This window comes from Gorilla gorilla, chromosome 2 (genome assembly GCF_029281585.2).
Source record: "Gorilla gorilla gorilla isolate KB3781 chromosome 2, NHGRI_mGorGor1-v2.1_pri, whole genome shotgun sequence".
Taxonomy (NCBI): Eukaryota; Metazoa; Chordata; class Mammalia; order Primates; family Hominidae; genus Gorilla; species Gorilla gorilla.
The window spans coordinates 201,584,234-201,603,365 of NC_086017.1; the positions used below are offsets into that span (position 1 = coordinate 201,584,234).

Here is a 19,132-nt window from a genome sequence, read left to right on the forward strand (position 1 = left end):
GAAGCCACGAGGGAAAAATTTATTATAAATGTCATTTCTGTCTTTTACTTCTAAAGAATCCCACTTCCAAACATGTAGGCTATTATAGAAAAGTCTAAGGATCTTTAAGTGTGGTGTATTTGGCATGGGTATTCTTCCATGACCCTACCACCCAGGTTTGGGTTGTTGGGGGAGATACAAAGAACTTTATACTTTATACAATCTGATTTCCAGTCCAACTCTTCTAGTTCTTATTACCCGTGTGACCTTAAGCAACTCTCCCTTATCAACTTTCAAGAACCTCTCATGGTTTCAGAAAACAAAACAATTCTTTAACATAGCCAGGCCCCTCATAACTAGCCTGCAATCAGTCTTTCCTACCTTATCTATACCTACTCCCAGGAATTGAGATTCAGTCAAAAAAACTAGACCATTTTCTGTTCCCTTTCTGTGCAAATTCATGCACTTTGCCTATACCCCTGTTGTTTCTACTGTCTAAGTGACTCACAACTTCCTCTCTTCTAGAAAAATCCTATCTGTCTCTCGATGCTGATCCTAAATATCAACTCCATGAAACCTTTCCTTGATTTCTCAGCTGCAAATCGTGTTGTATTCCACAGTATAAATGTGAATGTCTATAGTTGTCATAGCTTTCGTTTTAGAAATTGATCTTTTTAAGTGTACGTTGCATTTCCTGTGGAACACAATACAGGATTTTGCATTTACTGTTTTAAAATCTGAATTGTTTTAATCTTTATTTTCATATAGTAGCCTATTTGAATGTAAAAGCAGGTCTGAAAAAGGAAGGAATATATAGTTCGCTTGAGGCTAATAAGTATACACAAACACAGTCATCTCTTAATTGTTCTTTCCTGTGGGATTTTGGTTATATTCAATAACTATATATGTGCAAGTTTTACCAAATGTATTTTAAATTTCATCACCTCTTGTGACAAAAATTGTGGCATTATTCTCTCTGATAAATACATTTTTAAAATTTTCTTTCTTTATTTATTTGAGACAAGGTCTTACTCTGTTACCCAGGCTACAGTGCAGTGGCATGATCTTGTCTTACTCCAACCTCTGCCTCCCGGGTTCAAGCGATTCTTGAGCCTCAGGCACCCAAGTAGCTGGGACTACAGGCGTGAGCCACTGTGCCCAACTGATCTTAGAAAGATTGTCCTGTGTATTAGGCCGTTCTTGCATTGTTGTAAAGCAATACCTGAGACTGGGTAATTTATAAGAAAAGAGGTTTAATTGGATCATGGTTCTGCAGGCTGTAAAAGCATGTCATCAGCATCTGGTTGGCTCCTGGTGAGGACCTCCGGAAGCTTACAGTCGTGGAGGAAAGTGAATGGGGAACAGGTACTCCACAAGGTGAAAGCAGGAGAGGGAGAGAGTGGGGAGGGGGTAGCGGGGACGGAGGTGCCACACACTCTTGAATAACCAGATCTCACTAAAACTATCACAAAGACAGCACCAAGCTATGAGGGATCTGACTCCATGATTCAAACACCTCCCATCAGACCCGACCTCCAGCATTGAGGAATACAAATTCAACATGAAATTTGGGTGGGGAAAAATATTCAAAGTATATCATCCTGGAAGACCACTAAGGAATCAGCAAGTCTAGTCATTCCCTCTATCAAATTTCAGTTTTAAGAGTCATGATAGGGATTGGGCACCCCTATTATTAAATACAAAACTAACCATACAAAAACCCATAAAAGGAAATTTGGAAAACAGAGGTGATTTGGATGTTTAGCAACGGCTGATGACTACTGTTCTAGGACAATACTGCAGTTCAGACCGTTTTAAAGGTTAGGAAGCAGAAGCTCAGAAAGCAGAAATGATTGTGTCAAGAACAGACAGGGATTGTGCAGCCAAACCTAGACTGGAACTGAGGCCATCTAGCAGCAGTTGGGTGAATTAGCAGTTAGACCCCTTTGTTCTCTATATCTCCACCCCTATTTACCATCTCCAGGGTTCTATATCTGGGCTATCTGAATGGCTATTTTAATTTTTACAGGTTACAATTATAAATATATTACAAACCAGTATGTTAATTATAGATCATCTTAAAAATTCGATGCAGAAGTCTCACTGCTGCTTTTCTTTTGCTGCTTGGAATTCAGTCAGTCAAATTTGCCTCAGTCCCAATAATCTCAAGGTTTACCTCTAGTGCTCTTACTTAATAAAGACAACCTCTCAGTTGAGGGAGCACACATGTTCCCCAAAGAGAAGCTATCATTCACCAACAAGCTCATTTTCTAGGCAAGTTATGACTCAATAGCTCATGAGTTTCCAGGAATAGTGCGTGCATGAATAAAAGCTACAAGGGGAAGTATTTAATGCCAACAGGAATAAAGATATTGACTATTATATTAAGTCAAAAGTATGCAGCCTGTAGCAGTATGATTTTCTTGATCTGAGTGCTAGTTACATGGTTGTACTTCCTTTGTTAAAAGGCATCAAGCTCTACATATATGATTAGTGCAGTTTTATGTATTCATGTTACACCTTAATAAAATGTTGATTTAATATAATAAAAAATAATAATAACATAGCAGTGCCTTAGTCTGTCATTTAGAACAAGGCAGAGAGTGGAAAGTAATTACAAGAAATTATACCTGACAACCATGTCAAATAATTTAACGTTGTCACACTTTAAAATCCAGTTTTCTGAATTCCTAGCTCTGCAATGTTGGGCAAGCCATATTACCTTCCAGAGCCTCATATTTTTCTATATCTCCTAAATAGAAAAAATAAATACTCAGTTCATGAAGATCCTATGGTGTGATAACATAATATTGGTTAAACAAAAAGCACAGACTTAAAAAGCACCTGTCTCTCAGCAGAAATCAGTAACTCATTTATTTGTTCTCATTTGTTTGTTCAAGCATTCTTTCTGTCAAACACCATTCTGGAACACAAAGGCAAATAGATAAGTTACAGTTTTGCTTTTTGAGTAGCATAAGTAATATCTCCCCCCACCCCACCCCTTTTCTTCCAATGCCTGATTCAAGTATAGTTTTCTAACCATTTCTCCCAATATCTGCCACATGTTCTCTGGTTAGAGTAGGAAAATTGACCCTGCTTCACTCTTCCCTCCTCTCAGTGGTGTGTGAAACACCTTCCAATGGGCTTACATGGAGTACCATACCATCTTTCATAAAGCACTCACCACATTATTCTGCAGTTATTTTATTTTTTTTTTTTTTTTTTTTTTTTTTTGAGACGGAGTCTTGCTTTGTCGCCCAGGCTGGAGTGCAGTGGCGCGATCTCGGCTCACTGCAAGCTCCACCTCCCGGGTTCACGCCATTCTCCTGCCTCAGCCTCCCGAGTAGCTGGGACTACAGGCGCCCACTACCACGCCCGGCTAATTTTTTGTATTTTTAGTAGAGACGGGGTTTCACCGTGTTAGCCAGGATTGTCTCGATCTCCTGACCTCGTGATCCGCCCGCCTCGGCCTCCCAAAGTGCTGGGATTACAGGCGTGAGCCACCGCGCCCAGCCCAGTTATTTTATTTTTATAACAAATAGTACCTGAGTGGATGAATGGATGCATACTCTTCCCCTGCCCCATTATGTCTCACACCTTCCTCCTTTGTCACCATAAACCTTAATTCTATCTCTCCTTCTAATCTCTTCTAGTGATACCCTCTCTCTTTCTTTCCTTGATATGCTCTAAATAGAAGTACTCCTTCCGGCCGGGTGTGGTGGCTCACAACTGTAATCCCAGCACTTTGGGAGGCCGAGTTGGACAAATCACCTGAGGTCAGGAGTTAGAGACCAGCCTGGCCAACATGGTGAACCCCGTCTCTACTAAAAATACAAAATTAGCCAGGCATGATGGCAGACACCTGTAATCCCACCTACTAGGGAGGCTGAAGAAGGAGAATTGCTTGAACCCAGGAGGTGGAGGTTGCAGTGAGCTGAGAACACAGCATTCCACTCCAGCCTGGGCAACAGAGCAAGACTCCCTCAAAAAAAAATACTCCTTCCTCAATACTCTGATATTACTATATTTTAACTTTCTTACTGACCTTAGTGTAGCATAGGAAAAGTATGGCCTTTAGGCTCTGTTAGACCTGGGATTTGTTCCTGGCTTTAACATTAACTAGCGGTGTGGCCTTAGATAAAGCAGCTTCTCTGACTCCATTTTCTCATTGCTAAAAGTAGAGAAACAATTTCTACCTTTTAAGGATATTGTGAGGTTTAGAAGTAATTGATGTTTAAAGGGCTTGTCACATGCTCAATGCCAATTGCTCAATGAAGAGGCAATATTATTTCAACCTTGTATTGACAACCACATAGACATTTTATCTTCTTCTCTTCTCTCCTTTTCTGGCCTATAATGAAGGAACTGTGTCTACTGTATCTCAGCAATGCTCACATTGCCCACATAGAGCAAATGTTCAACACGTCTGAAAAGATGTATGAATAAAAGATAAAATACATTTCTCCATGTTGGTGGCAGAGAAAGAATATCATACAAAGTCTCCGCATCTCATGTGAGTACTTGAAAATTATTCTCCAAAGGTGAATAATACAAGTGCCTCTCTGCTAGAGGATCATTCAGTCTTCCTGTTGCTGCACACAAAAAATAGAACTGAATGGCACAGTTCACTCATACTGCTGTGAGAACAAGCACATATTAGCACAATTTTAACTGGCACCAATGGTTGTTATTCACCAGATTGTGACCAATTTAGATTAGGTCTGCCCTTAAATACTGTAGTGGTTTAGCTTATGGAATAATACAGGTGATAGTATCTCTATGAAGAACATTCTTTCCATTTAGATCAGATGTTGGAGGCTAGAAGCTGATAAATGTCTTAACTACTTACAAGGCCAAGTTAGAACCATAAAGGTAAGTTTCCCTTTTTGCATGCAAAGTTCTTGCCTTTGAATTTCCTGATGTAGTAAAGTGTCAACAATGCATAATAACCATCCTCCAAGACTTTATTAAAATCCTGACCTTTGCTTCAAAGCTTCTGTTTGGAAGAAGAAAAGCGATGAAAGAAAAGTAGGTCCTTTCTAACAGCCTCCAGGAGCTTTAGGCCATAGGCCAGGAAGACAGGCTGTCTTTTGGAAAACATGCCTTTGACTGTCACCTTCACTGATATTGCCCTGTGGTGGCACTGGAGGAGCATCACCAGGAAGTCAGACATTAAAGGAGAAGCAACTCAGACAATAGGATTCTGATTCTGCTACTACAAGTATCTACTGACCTCTGAGAACTGCAGAACTCTCAGAACATATTAACTTTATCCAAAGCCCTGCACTAAATGATTTGACCAAACTCTAGCATAGCTTCTAGCAGCATGAGGTCATGTCCCTAGGATGACCCCAGCTCCCTATTAAAACGCCTACTTGAGAAAGCTCAACTCTCCTAGGAGGTTGCTGTTTGCTCTAGCCAATACCTGATTATAGGCTCTTGACCTCCTCTTCTTAGAGAATCAACTTAGAAAGGCTTACTTTTGTGAATGCTTATATTTTACAACTCAGTAGTGTCTCTCTCAGGGACCTGTGCACCATTCCTTTAAATGTAATAACCAGGAAAGATGGGGCCTCTGTCTCCCAATCTCTGTGGGAGAATAGAATTCTAACTTCAATAAGTGCCAGCCAGCAGTCACAGTTAGCACAGCTAGTCATTTGCACTGATCAAACCCTTAGTAATATTTCACTTCTCAGGCTCTACTGAGATCCTGCTCTGCTACCTCCCTCATTCTCCATTTAAAAGGCCAAACAACCTCTACACAAATAGGAATGAAGCTCAGCTGTTTCCTCTGCTATCAATAGTTACTAAATAAAATCTGTTTTCATGGCTTTAACTAACGTCAGGCAGTGTTTCTCTTTGACACCTCCACGTGGGAGTAGTGCCCTGTGATGGGAGTCAGCTTCAACCCTATGCAGATAAATAGAGATTGGAAGTGTTCCAGAAGTTCCCCTTTCCCCTCTTGCCTTTCAGGACTGCATGTAACCCAGGTAGTGAGGCTGAGGGATAGAAATGAGTGAAGCTGGCTAGGCGTGGTGGCTCACGCCTGTAATCCCAGCACATTGAGAGGCCGAGGTGGGTGGATCACCTGACGTCAGGAATTCGAGACCAGCCTGGCCAACATGGTGAAACCTCATCTCTACTAAAAATAGAAAAATTAGCTGGGAGTGGTGGTGGGCACCTGTAGTCCCAGGTACTCTGGAGGCTGAGGGAGGAGAATCACTTGAACCTGGGAAGCACAGGTTGCAGTGAGCCAAGATCACACCACTGCACTCTAGCCTGGGCGACAGAGCGAGACTCAGTCTAAAAAAAAAAAACAAGGAAAAGAAAAGAAATGAGTGAAGCCTCCCACTGCACAGTCAAATTTCCAATTTCCTCTTCCAAACGACTTGAATTTCAATAGTTGGGTATATGTGTTTGAACAAATTAGCATATCTCTCCAACAAGGTAGAGTTGAGCTCTTAGTAATCAACACCTTATCATTACTGTTTAATCTGCTTATTTCCCTACACCTAGCCAAATCAAACTGAAGGAAGAGAGGCTTTTGTCAGAAACAGATGCAATAAAAAGGAAGAGGGATACCTGACTTGGAAACCCAGGGCACCACAGAGGAAGTGGGGGCAGGCATAAGTAAGTGCTGCGAGGGGAAATGTGAACACCCAGAGAACAGGTACAAGGGTCAGCTGGGGATGGAGGAAAAAAGGGCTGAGGGGTATAAAAGGTGGAAACGTAAAAGGGTTTGGAAGGTGATATAATTACTTTTTCCTTTTTTCACGTTTTTTTTTCTTTTCTCTTGGCTCCTGCCCTTCACCTTCCTTCCAAAAGCTCCAAATAAAATGTCTCTATAATGTGCTTTCTTTACTCTGTACCCAGCCAAATATATACACATATATACGTATATATATATGTATATATGTATATATACATATGTATATATATAGACACACACACACACACACACACACATATATATATATATATATAATTTGTTGTTTTAGTTTTTGTCTTCCAATGATTCTGATCTCCCAAAAAAAATGTAAATCAAAGGAAGAGGGCAATATATAAGTCACTTAATATCTTTGTATCAAAGTTTAACCATGAGAGTTTTGGACTGAATTTGTAACTCAACAAATGTTTATTCAATGAGTACTAGGTGCAAAATATTGTCTGTTTGCCAGGGAAACATTATATTACCCTCCCGGAGTTAGCATTCTAGTGAAAACAGCGTTCAATAAGTAAATTAATTTAAATGTTACATAATGTATTATTTGACTTGGTTGTCAGGAAAAGCTTTGCTGGGAAGGTAATAGTGGAGCAGGGACATTAATGAAGATGTGAGTAAGAGGAGAGAACAAGCAACAGGGGAACAGTGGTCCAGCAAGGGGGAACAGCAGGTGCAAACACCCTAGTATGGGAACATGTTAGTGTGTTTGGTCGACAGCAAGGAGCATGCTATGGGAGACTGAAAGAAGCAACTCAGTGCTGGATCATGTAGGGCCACACAAGGACTTTTAGGCCATAATGACTATGGAAATTTATCTGATCGTGATGAGAAATCACTATTTGAAAGCAGAGAATGACATATTTCTTATAAAAGAATAATGAATATTTATACTGCATTTCTACGTGCCAATCCCCATTCCAAGTGTTTTACTTATATAATCTCATTTAATTTAAAAACAGCACTATAATGTATATTATTGTCATTATTATTCATATTTTTCAGAGAATAAAACTGTGAAAAAAAGAAATTAAGTAACTTGACCACATTATGTAAACTTGATCCCAGGTTGTCGGGCTTCAGATTCCTTGACCTCAATAACTAGCCTGTATTTATTCTATTTTCATTTATAAGGGTCTCTGAAGTAAGGGCAATAGACTCTTTGGGTAAGAGTTTAAGCAGGGACACCAGTGAGGGGAGAGATGGCAATGACTTGAACCATGGTGGTTGTGATGGAGAAGAGGAATAGTGTGGTTGGATTTGAGATGTGTTTTGAATGTAGAGGAAGCAGAAGGTTTGTGGATATAATGTATACAGGCAATGAGAGAGAGTAATAACTCCAACTTTTTGACCTGAGCAACTGGGTAAAAGACAGTGTTGCTTCCAAAGCTCTGGTTTGGTGTGGGGTAGAAATAAAGTTTGAATTTGAACATGTAAAATTTGAGATGTATTTAAAACATCCAAGAAGGAGCTATGAAGGAGGTAATATGGTATACAAAGTCTGGTTTGGGCTGTAGATTTATATTTGCAAGTTATTATCATATTGATATTTTAGAAGGCTATGTGTCTGTCTGAGTTCTCCTACATAGGGAATATAACTACTTCAAGGATTGAGCTCTAGGACACTGGAACCTTCAGAGATCATGAAGAGGTAGAGGATTCAATAAGAATCTGATAAGGAACAGCAGATGAAATACATGAAAAACAAAGAGTCAAGTATGAGAGAGTGTGAAAGAGCAACAGATTATCTGTGTCTAATGCTGCTGATACATGTACAATGAAGACAGAATTGATCACCACATTTGGCAAAGTGAAGATCATTACAGATGCTGACTGTGGAGTGGTAGAGATAAAAGTCTGAATGGATTGGGTTCAAGAGACTAGCAAACTCCTGATGCCTCTTACAGCTACAGCAAGATAATTAAAGATAACCTAAAAAAAAGGTGGAGGGTAAAAGCTGGGAGAAGAAGAGAATAATAATACCTTTCCAAATACATCAATCAATTGCAAAATATTTTATTGTGCATCTTCTATACATCCAGCAGTATTAGTCACTGACATCAATGAATTTGTAGCTTCATTTATTCATTTAGGCAACTATTATTCATCAAATGTTTAGTATGTGATGGATATTTAATGGGTATAGCTTTAAAATATTTTTCTCAATTGTTAGAATAACATTTTTTAATTTTTAATTATTATGGGTACATAATAGGTGTATATATGTGTGGGTGATGTGATGTTTTGATACATGCATACAATGTGTAATAATCACATCAGGGTAATGACAACAGGGTATCATCACCTTGACCATTTGTCACTTCTTTGAGGAACATTCCAATTTCACTCTTACTTATTTTAAAATGCATAATTAATTATTGTTGACTGTAGTCACTCTGTTGTGCTATCAAGTGCTAGGTCTTATACATTCCAGCTAATTATATTTTTGCAACCATTAACCATCCTCCCTTCCCCACAACTCCCTTGCCTCTGCTACTCTTCCCAGCCTCTGGTAACCATCATTCTACTCTCATATCTCAGTTCAATTGTTTAATTTTTAGCTCCCACGTGTGAGTGAGAATTTGCAAAATTTGTCTTTCTGTGCTTGGTTTATTTCACTTAAATGTAAAAGGAAAAAGAGATGTTTCTATTTCTGTAATCCTAACATATCAACATTTTTTCACATTCCTTTCAATTGATGTTCATCTCTCCACAACTTTTACTCAACCTTATTTTGTAAGCCTTTATCTTTGTAGACATATTTCCATAATATGATAGTTATGATGCAAATATTTTATTGTGTGAGTAGACAGCATTGGTTAACTAATCATTTTCATTTCCAACCATTTATATTGTGTTCAAACTACAATATACTATGAATATTTGTCTATATGATTATTCGTCTTAATGTTATCTTCCTTAAGCTATGAGTAGCCCTTCAATGTCCAGGAAAACATCTGGTTCAATTCTGAATTACTGGCATCTGTTTGGCTTCTAGGTAGTACATGAGACTGAGTAGCGGCTGAGAGCATGAACGTCGAGTGTCTCTAGTCTCATTTTGTATTCTCCACTTGTAGGCCTGTAGCCTTGGTCAAGTTATTTAAATTCCCTTTATCTCCTTTATGAACTGGAGATAATAATAGCACCCTCCAGGTTGTATTGACGGTTACCTGAGTTAATATACACAAAGTCCTTATGATTGCACCTTTTTATTTTGTAAGCACTGTGTAAATGCTTCAGTGTACTACATATATATATATAAGTCTGTGCCCAGAATATATTTAAGGAATGAATAATAAATCAGAAAAAGTTTTATTGTTGCTTCATACAGGTAACATTTTAAATTCTTTTGGATTATTTTCTCTTTGGTTCAGTGACAATGGTGTGAGCAGGTGCTGGGTCCCAGTTATCCAGAGATAAATAAAAATTTTGAGCAATTAATTTTCATAAGTGATGTCAAGAAGTAAAGTATCATGAACATTTCTATGGCTCCAATTACACTGATATTTCACCTTAGGAACTGAAGCTCCGCCAGGGCAGGGGCAGCCTCTGAGTTTCGTACTGCTGTGCACCTTTAGCAGCACGGGCATCTGCTGGTTTCATTTCCTTCCCACTCACCTGGGCCCTTTTCTTATTTCACATCTTTTTTCTCCTTTTCCTTAAATGCTTTCTCTGAATCTTGATTCTCGAAAATAAATTAGTAGGATTCAGTTAGGTAGGAGGAGGAGAAAAGAAGATGTGATGAGCAAGGTATGTGCGAAGACTCGTCAGTGTGGTAGGTGGCTTTGGTTAGGGGGTTTCAGAAATGGGGGCAGGTCATGAAGGGCCTTGCCAGTCAGGAAAAATCATGAGGCACTAGCAGTAGGAACACAGCAGAAGGTGCCTGAACAAGAGAGATGACTTAATGAAAGCCTTTATAACGCTTCCCGGGATATATTACAGACTACCATCTAGAGTGGCAGAGGGCAGCTGAAGGAAGACTCTTGCAAAAACTTGGGGAAATGGAAATGAATGAAGGGAAATATTTGTTTTGAGATTACTTCCTTCTATGTAACCTATTAGTTCTTTTATTCGTTCACCATACATGTATTGAGTGCCTACTTTGTGCCAGGCACTGTGCTAGGCAATGGGTATATTACCAGTGGACAATACAGATTTAGTCTTGCTGTCATGTCCTATTGCTTGCTCATATGAATGTCAGTTCAAGACAGCAAGAGCTCAGGACTGCGGAGATCGCATCTACATCCTGCCGCGCTCTGTGCCGGCACAGGGTGGTTGCGAAAATCGTCCAATCTGAATTGATTCAAGGCCTTGCAGCATGATTGCTAAATACGTCGAGACAGGAAGAAAGGGCAGGGTGGCACCGATCTCAACTGCGAGAGCACGATCTTGCAATGAGCGCATGTGTGCGCCTCGGTGTGTAGTGAGGGGCGTAGCTTCCCACAGCGCCTGGCAGCGTGCCGAGCTGCGCTGCAGGACTAACCGTCTCCTTTCCCAGCGCGCTCAAGCCCGCACAGGCGGTGGCAGGGAGCCGAAGGGGCCGAGCGCAGCCTTGCATCCGTCCGCAGGCGGGCCCGACGCCGCGCCTCCTGGCGGCGGGCGGGACCGTCCAGGACGCCGCCCCGCGGCCGCAGCTCCTGGAAGCCCAGAGCGCTGGTGGATCGCGAGCCAAGGCGGCGGGTGGGGCCTGAGCCGTGAGGCCGTGGCCAATCGCGCCGCTCCGGGGGAGGAGCCCCAAAGGGGGAAAAGAAAGTGCGGCGGAAAGTAAGAGGCTCACTGGGAAAGACTGCCGGGATCCAGGTCTCCGGGGTCCGCTTTGGCCAGAGGCGCGGAAGGAAGCAGTGCCCGGCGACACTGCACCCATCCCGGCTGCTTTTGCTGCGCCCTCTCAGCTTCCCAAGAAAGGTGAGTCTCGCGCCGCCGTGAGGGCTCAGAAGTCACCAAGCCGCAGAATCTCAGGGTAGACGGATTCTTAGAGATCCTATCGTTAAACCCTCCTACTTTACAGAAGAGGAAACTGAGGCACAGAACGAGGCAGCGGCTGGGATAGGTCATACTGCTAGTTAGGACTGTAGCCCGGATTCGAACCCAAACGTTCAGAGACCTATCTTTGCTTTGCAGGGATTTAAGTAACGCAGTTGTGGGACGTCTGCTCGTTGCCGCCCCCATCCTCAGCCCTTTGAGGGGTCTACCGTTGTTTTCCTCCTCACCGCCCCCTCCCCGCTACCACCCCCCGCCCCCATCTCCTCCTTGGTTTCTCCAGACCGCTGCTGGAAGCGCCGAGGACAGAAGGAAGCGGTGTGTCCCAGCATGCCCACTCGGTATCACGTCGCTCTCAGCGCAGAGCTGTGACAGCCTGGGAAAATGCTGCTTGCAGCCTCACTCCCTCTTCCCCTGACCTGCTTTCTCAGAAAGATGCCCCTGCCGAGGGTGTCGGACCAGCTTCTGGAGGAGCACGGGGAGAGAGGAGGGAGGCCCGGGCGCCGGTGACCTCCTATGGTACTGTTTCTTCCCAGCCCCGGAGGAAGCGGAGCTAGTGGCCCTGTGGGGCACAGGGTGCCCCTCACTTGGGAAGAGCTGACTTCATGGAACCATAGAGCCCCTTCCCTCTTCTAAATACTGAGAGGGAGCAAGGAAGCTGAGTTAAAGAGAAAATCACAAACATAAAAGCAAACTTCTGCTGTTTCCTTTAAGAGCTAGCCCACAGCCTGTCTTCCCTCCACCTTCTGGTTGTGAAATTGTGAACCAGGGCGCCACGCGAAGCATTCTGCTGCTCTGCTGTACAGATCCCTGGTTTAGCTACTGGATGAGAAAGAGGACTTGAGTTTTGACTCCAGCTCTTCCATGTATTAGCTGTGTGAACTTGGGCAAGTTATCTCACCTTTCTGATACTGGGTTTTTCTTTTCTTTCTTTCTTCCTTTCTTTTTTTTTTTTTTTTCCAGCCGAAAAATGGAGATTTATAATGGTCACAATGAGCCCTTTGGGTAGTTGGAAGGATGAAATGGGATCATTCAAGTAGCATGTTTAGCACAGTGCCTGGCCTGGCATCTGGTTGGTTCAAAACCAATGGCAACTATTGTAAATATTGTTACATAGTAACCTTGCAGACAGTGGGTTTTCAGAAAGGTGATTTCATACTGTCTTACGGAGGCATTTAAAAAAAATCTGTAAATGTGGTGTCTTTCTTCTTTTGAATTTGAGCAGCTCTTTTATAATAAGAATTTTCTGAATGTTGTCCATATGTGATGTGGATCATGGATGCTTAGCTCGAAATGTAAAATTGATGTTTCTCGGTGATATGAATTTCCTACTAGTTTTTAGGTCAAACCTCAGGCCTGTGAACTGCCCTGATCTGAGACATCCTTTATTGACAAAGAGGGTCTTGAAATGGATGAGAGGCAGAAAGACAAGAAGAGAAAGTTGGAAGTTGCAGCTGTGTTACAGATTATTCTAAGCCTTCTATCTTTCTTAGGTCAGTCGAGCAACCTTACATTTTTCATCTAGTATCAGAAAACAAACAAAATTCTCATATATTTCTTTTGGATTGTACAGAGATGCTGCTAAATGCAGACCCTTCTGGACACAAACTTGCCTTATTTAAACACGAACACACAGACATTCACATGCCTACACTAGTCTTCCTGTATTATTGGTATTTTAAAATTAAATGGATTCCCTCCCACACCCTTACCCTTCTCATGACAATTGATTTTATTCTGATGAACTTCATGCAATGATTTACTACTATCTACTGGCTTTGCCATGCGTCCTTAAATTGAGTGTCCAGCATCTGTAGTTGGCTGCCTCCTTCACAGGCCATAGCATTTGTATGCAGTATTGGTAAGTGCTTGAGAACAGAGTGTGATACATCTTGATGGAAGATGAGAGCCCAGTGGTGCCCACTTAGGTACCTCCCACACCAAGCATTAGTAAAGGATGGGATCACCTGCTTCTATCAGCTTGTTCCATGTACATGCATTGTGGTGAGCTGGCTGGGATATGACTGAATGTGTGCCTGAGAGACAGGGGCCTTGTGGGGGAAAAGGAAAATGTTCAAAATAAGGTCAGATCATGAGGATGGAAGGGAGATTAAAAGCTAATTCCTTTGGTTCTGATTCTTCAAAGAAAGGTTGGTCAATTATACCCATATCTTTATACAGATTATTACTTGTTACCAAAACCATATATATGTATAGAACTTTAAAATTTCCAAAGTGCATTCTGCATATATGATACTCCTTGTTACTCACAATAGCCCTGGGAGGACGTGGCAAGAATATTAATAGAGGAAGGAGCCCAGGTTTTGTGGTCAGACCTACTTGATTTCAAATTCCAGCTCTCATGCCTGAGTAGTTGGGTGATATTGAGCAGTTTATTTAATCATTTGAAGTTTCTGTTTTATCCAGTTCTAAAATGGAAAAAAAAATGCTTACTTTAAAAATCTGTATAAAGAATAAATTCAATAGAATAATGTCAAGTACATGTAGTGAATAGGTGCTCATTAAATGATATCTCTTCTTAGCTAGTCTCAATTTATTTAGAACATAACTGGAATGAGACTCAGAGAAATGAAAAGTTGCTAGAAGTCATGTGTTAGTATGTTTCAACTCTGGGAATACAGTTCACACCTTTTCATGTCTAGTTTAGGGCATTTCCCATCACACTCTGTCCTCGCCAATGAGATATTTAACAATTTACTTCAGTTATAAGGTTGACCTTATTTGTCTGGTTATTTCAGGATATCCTTTTTGTTGAAAAGTGGGTATTTTCTTGCGAAGAGAACAATCCTTAAGCACAGTTCTGTAGAGTTTAGTGGGGCCAACTGTCATAAGAGGGTATTTAAAGCAATGGTCTCTAAGACAACCTTCCTACTCTCCTGTGTTGGATGTAATACACCTTTGATTCCTAAGAGAAAGGGTACTAAGAAGACATAAAGTACAGAATTATATCACTCTTTTCTTCCTGTTGTGAGTGGTTTCTTCCCTCTGCCATCCTCATGCTAGTTCAAAGGCTGGGAAGAAGATTGAACAACAAATGTTATGAGCGTCCATAGCATTATTCAACTTTTTTTTTTGACAATTTTGTGGGTACTGAGTAGAGTAGACAGAATAATGTGCAAAGGTGGCATTTGCAGAAAGAGACCACTGCTTCCTGGTAGTGCTGATTACTTGTCTGGAGTTTCACTCCTCCTTGTGGAAAGTGATGGCTGGAGGCTCATGTTGGAAGATGAAGGGATCTGTTTCTGGCCCAGGCAGTGGGGCTGTTCATCTGCTGAGACTTCTCATAGGCCATTAGATCTCTCTTCTTTGTAGCAAGCACACAGGCTTGCAAACGCAGTTGTAGAAGAAACATTTTGCTCCTTGCTTTTGGCATTTTGGAGCATATGTTTGCTCCCATAGGTAAGCAGTTAGCATCATCTTACCTGGCACGGTTAGGAAAGCAGAATGTGGCTTGAGGAAATCAGAGGATGCAGAAAAAAACAAAGATTATCTCCAGCCTATACACAGCTTCATTTGTTGCTCAACTTCATCAGGCTTTTGCTGGTGACACAGATGTAGGATCTGGTGAGTCACTGTTGCCTTGCCCATGAAATATTAAAGAGAGCCACCTACTGTGCTCTTTGCCCATTTTGGAAATTGTTCTGCGTGGAAAAAAAAGAAGAAGAAAAGAAAAAAGAAACACCAAAGAATAGGAAGGTTACAGAACATTTGGTAAGTGATATTTTGGTGGATAAATTCAGGTTAGCCATTCATTTGCTGCCTTTTTTTTTTAAAATGATAATGCATGATTTACACTGATAGGGTTGTTAGGAGACATCCCTTTGGTCTGACTTTATTCTAACTCTCTTTAGCAGCTGTGGTAGTGTGGATTTTGAGAGTCTGGCTGAAATCTGAGGCAAGTTATTCTATAGAGATGATCTTTTGGCTCTGCAGCTAGGAAATAGGGACACTGATGCCTGCTTAGAAGCTTAAGTCCCTATTTATTTCAACATCTTATTCATAGAAAACATTTAATAAACACTGATTCTGTCCTCTGCTAACAACTCCTTCAATGTATTAGTCTATTAAATTACGATCATCATAATTTAACAGGTACTCTTTACTTGTCTCCATCATTATTTGGGCTGAGTATCTTAAATATATCATCTCATTCAATCCTCACAATAATCCTGTGTATTTTTTTAGGAAACCGAGGCTCATAGAGTTACGTAGCATGGCCTATGTATTAGTCTGTGTTCATGCTGCTGATAAAGACAGACCCAAGACTGGGCAGTTTGCAAAAGAAAGAGGTTCATTGGACTTATAGTTCCACATGGCTGGGGAGGCCTGACAATCATGGCAGAAGTCAAGGAGGAGCAAGTCACATCTTATGTGGATGGCAGCAGGCCAAAAAAGAGAACTTGTGCAGAGAAACTCTCATTTTTAAAACTATCTGATCTTGTGAGACCCATTCACTATCACAAGAATAGCATGGGACAGACCTACCACACATGATTCAGTCATCTCCCACTGGGTCCCTCCCACAACATGTGAGAATTATGGGAGCTACAAGATGAGATTTGGGTGGGGACACAGAGCCAAACCATATCAGCCTGTGTAACAGCACAAAGCAAGACATGATGCTGAGACTCATCTATGCATTTTATTCTAGAGTTAGGAAGAACTTCCAATTGTCCCACCTCTGGACTAGAACTGAGGACTTAGACTGAGACCAATGACCTACCCAATCATCATCCTACATCCTCATCCCGGTACTACCTTGCCTGTGACTGAGAAATATCTTTACCTTTGGACCTAAAATGTGGGAGAGCTGAACTAGATGATCTCTAAATTTCTTCTGCGATAATGCATTGTGTATCTTTAAGATTCCTTTCAACTTTGAGATTCTGTAATCACATCTATTTGCAAAAGTTAAAGCTAAAATGGAGAAAGGGGAGTAAAAAGAAAATACTCACTGTTTTATTCCCTGGAGATGTATTTTTCTGAACAAACAAAGATGAGCAAGAGAAATCAGCATTTCATCAGCACATGTACTTTTGTCATTTCATTTCAACATAAAAATAACTCTCAGATATATATTATTATTTGCCTTTTACAAATGAAAGAACTGAGGCTCAGAGAGACTTATAGACTTGCCCAAGGTTTCCTAATTAGTAAAGATTGGAACCTGCGTGGGCCTGAGTGCAAAGCCTTTTGGTCCACTACAGCATATTTACTAGATACCACACCATGAAATCTGGAAACTCATATAACCAGATTCGTAAATGCCCCATCTCTGTATCCTCACATCACACTACCTCAGCTTCTGTCTTCTCCTCTTCTACTCTTTCCTTTCCAAACATACTGCTCCAATCCTTTCTTGATTCTCTCCAGCTCACAAAACCCCTTTTAAATGCATATAACATCTTCTATCTCTATTGTTATTATTATTATTTTTTTACTGTGGTCCTGGAATTTGTAATTTGTGCTTTTGTTTTTGTTCATCCCCATTGGGCACAGGACAGAATAAGCCATGCCATCAGCTGAGAGACTTACAAATGTCTCTATCTAATCTGTGTGTCAATCATCTTTCTATCTAGCTCTATTTATTAGTGAAATTAAAGAAAGATAGAGCATATTAAGCCCCTAGCTCTTAATAGTTGGCACCTAGAAGGGACTTGGTAAATATTCATTCCTTCCTCATCATTCAGCACTGCTGTTTACCCAAATCATTACTCATTTAATGAATCTCAGATGGAGAGGGGGAGTATATTGAGTAGATGCCCCAGCTGGTCTAAGAGAATGTGCCACAGTTTGGCAAGCAATTGGGATGGTAAAGGATAGGAAATGAATGTGATATTTACCTTAAAATATCTGCTGAGGATATGGTTTATTCTGCCCTGTGCCTAGCACAGTGACTCGTATATAAGAAGGGCAAAATTGAATGGATGATGGGTTCATATTACGTCAGTAGGCCCAAAATTGACTTTCTGGATTTCTCGTGCTTTATCAATAGTATTGTGTCAAAGTTTGCCTCTACAGACTAATAAAGTAGTTTTAATTTCCTTTAATTTTGTGGTCACAAAATCAGACAATGATAAGGAGTCATAGGCTCCAAGAAGGTTAGACATTACTGGCTCAATGATGGGAAAACCCATTTCTGTCCTAATAATAAAGGGCATTTTGCAGAAAACACAGTGAAGGATGATGCTGAAGTGCCCGTTTGCATATATTGACAGCAAGACCGGTGTCAAGTGTCATAAATAAATTGCCAGAGAGAAAGTAGGACGTTTCCATTGAAGTGGGCAGCTGCAATGAGCTTCGATCTCAAGATTTCTAAAAGCATTGAGGAATTTACATCACTTCAACTATTATTTTCTGTTGAACATGAGAACAGGTAACCTTTTATGTCTAGTTTATATCCAGCAGATGCTTGTGATTTCTACTTTTCTGGCACAAAAGTCCTCATGATTACACAGCTTCCTCCTCTGCCAATCAATGCTAATGGCAAGAGAAATGAGAAGCAGTCATTTTATAAGCATTATGTCTGGAAATGTTCCTTTCGTTGATAGCAGTTTCTTAACGCCAGTATGGTTAGATGCTATGGCAACTTAAAATTGTGTTTCCATAATATAGTGGACATTGATGTCAAAACTGATCTGCCTGGGTTTGACTTTGGCTGAATTATTTGGTCTATCTTTGCCTTATTTTTATGATCTGTAAAATGGGGACAATAAAACCCATCTTGTCAGGCCTTTGGTAAGTGTCAATCATATGCCATGACATTTGTCAAGAGGCTTATGCATAGGGATTTTAACCTATATTACAATTAACAATAGCAATGAGAATTGTTCCATTGCATGCCCAGATGGATACTAAATTAGAAAAAGAAAGATCCAGGTTGAAATAATAACAGCTTTTTTTTATGTAGAACTTTAAGTCGTCAAAATGCTTGTTATTGTATATGCAAATGTATACACATGTAACTTTTTTTTGCAATAATTCTGAGGTAATCAGGGCAGGCGTTGCTAATTTTTTACATCCTGAGTCTCAAAGGGGCTACATATTTACTATGGCCAAGCAGCTAATAAATAGTAGAACTGGGACTTGGACCCTAGTTTTCTAACTCCAAGATTATGTCATTTTTTTTTTCCTCAGTCAATCAGCCCTGGTCCTGGTTAGTTACGTTTCCTTCTCTAGACTCCTTGCTTTCACCCCGAAAATGAGCAATTTGGAAAATATTATGTCTAAGGTAGAGTGTTTTATAAATCTGTGACTGTAGAACAATGTCTTAGGAGGTATCTCATTGGCCTTGGTGAGAATTACAACTGGGTACTGCACGGAGAGTCAGATCCATAAAGACCCCTTTATGTCCTTAAGGATGTGATTCTGCCACATTACTCTGACCTACAGATCATTCCCCATCTGCCCCATCCCCTTCAGGACCCAGGT

The 19,132-nt window shown here is 40.8% G+C and overlaps 1 protein-coding gene across 6 annotated transcripts in view; it reads left to right on the forward strand.

Annotated features, from left to right (window-relative positions):
* The first annotated feature begins 11,423 nt into the window (after positions 1-11,423).
* IL1RAP (interleukin 1 receptor accessory protein) overlaps positions 11,424-19,132 on the forward strand; it is a 149,077-nt gene continuing 141,368 nt past the window's right edge. The window contains exons 1-2 of one of the 6 annotated variants that reach the window (XM_063704459.1): positions 11,424-11,605; positions 17,870-18,077. In XM_063704459.1, coding sequence (XP_063560529.1) covers positions 17,995-18,077 — 83 coding nt within the window. In that variant the 5' untranslated portion in view covers positions 11,424-11,605; positions 17,870-17,994. The remainder of the gene's footprint in view (positions 11,606-17,869; positions 18,078-19,132) is intronic. The other 5 variants (XM_063704461.1, XM_019024722.4, XM_063704460.1 and 2 more) reach the window with 5 other exon arrangements.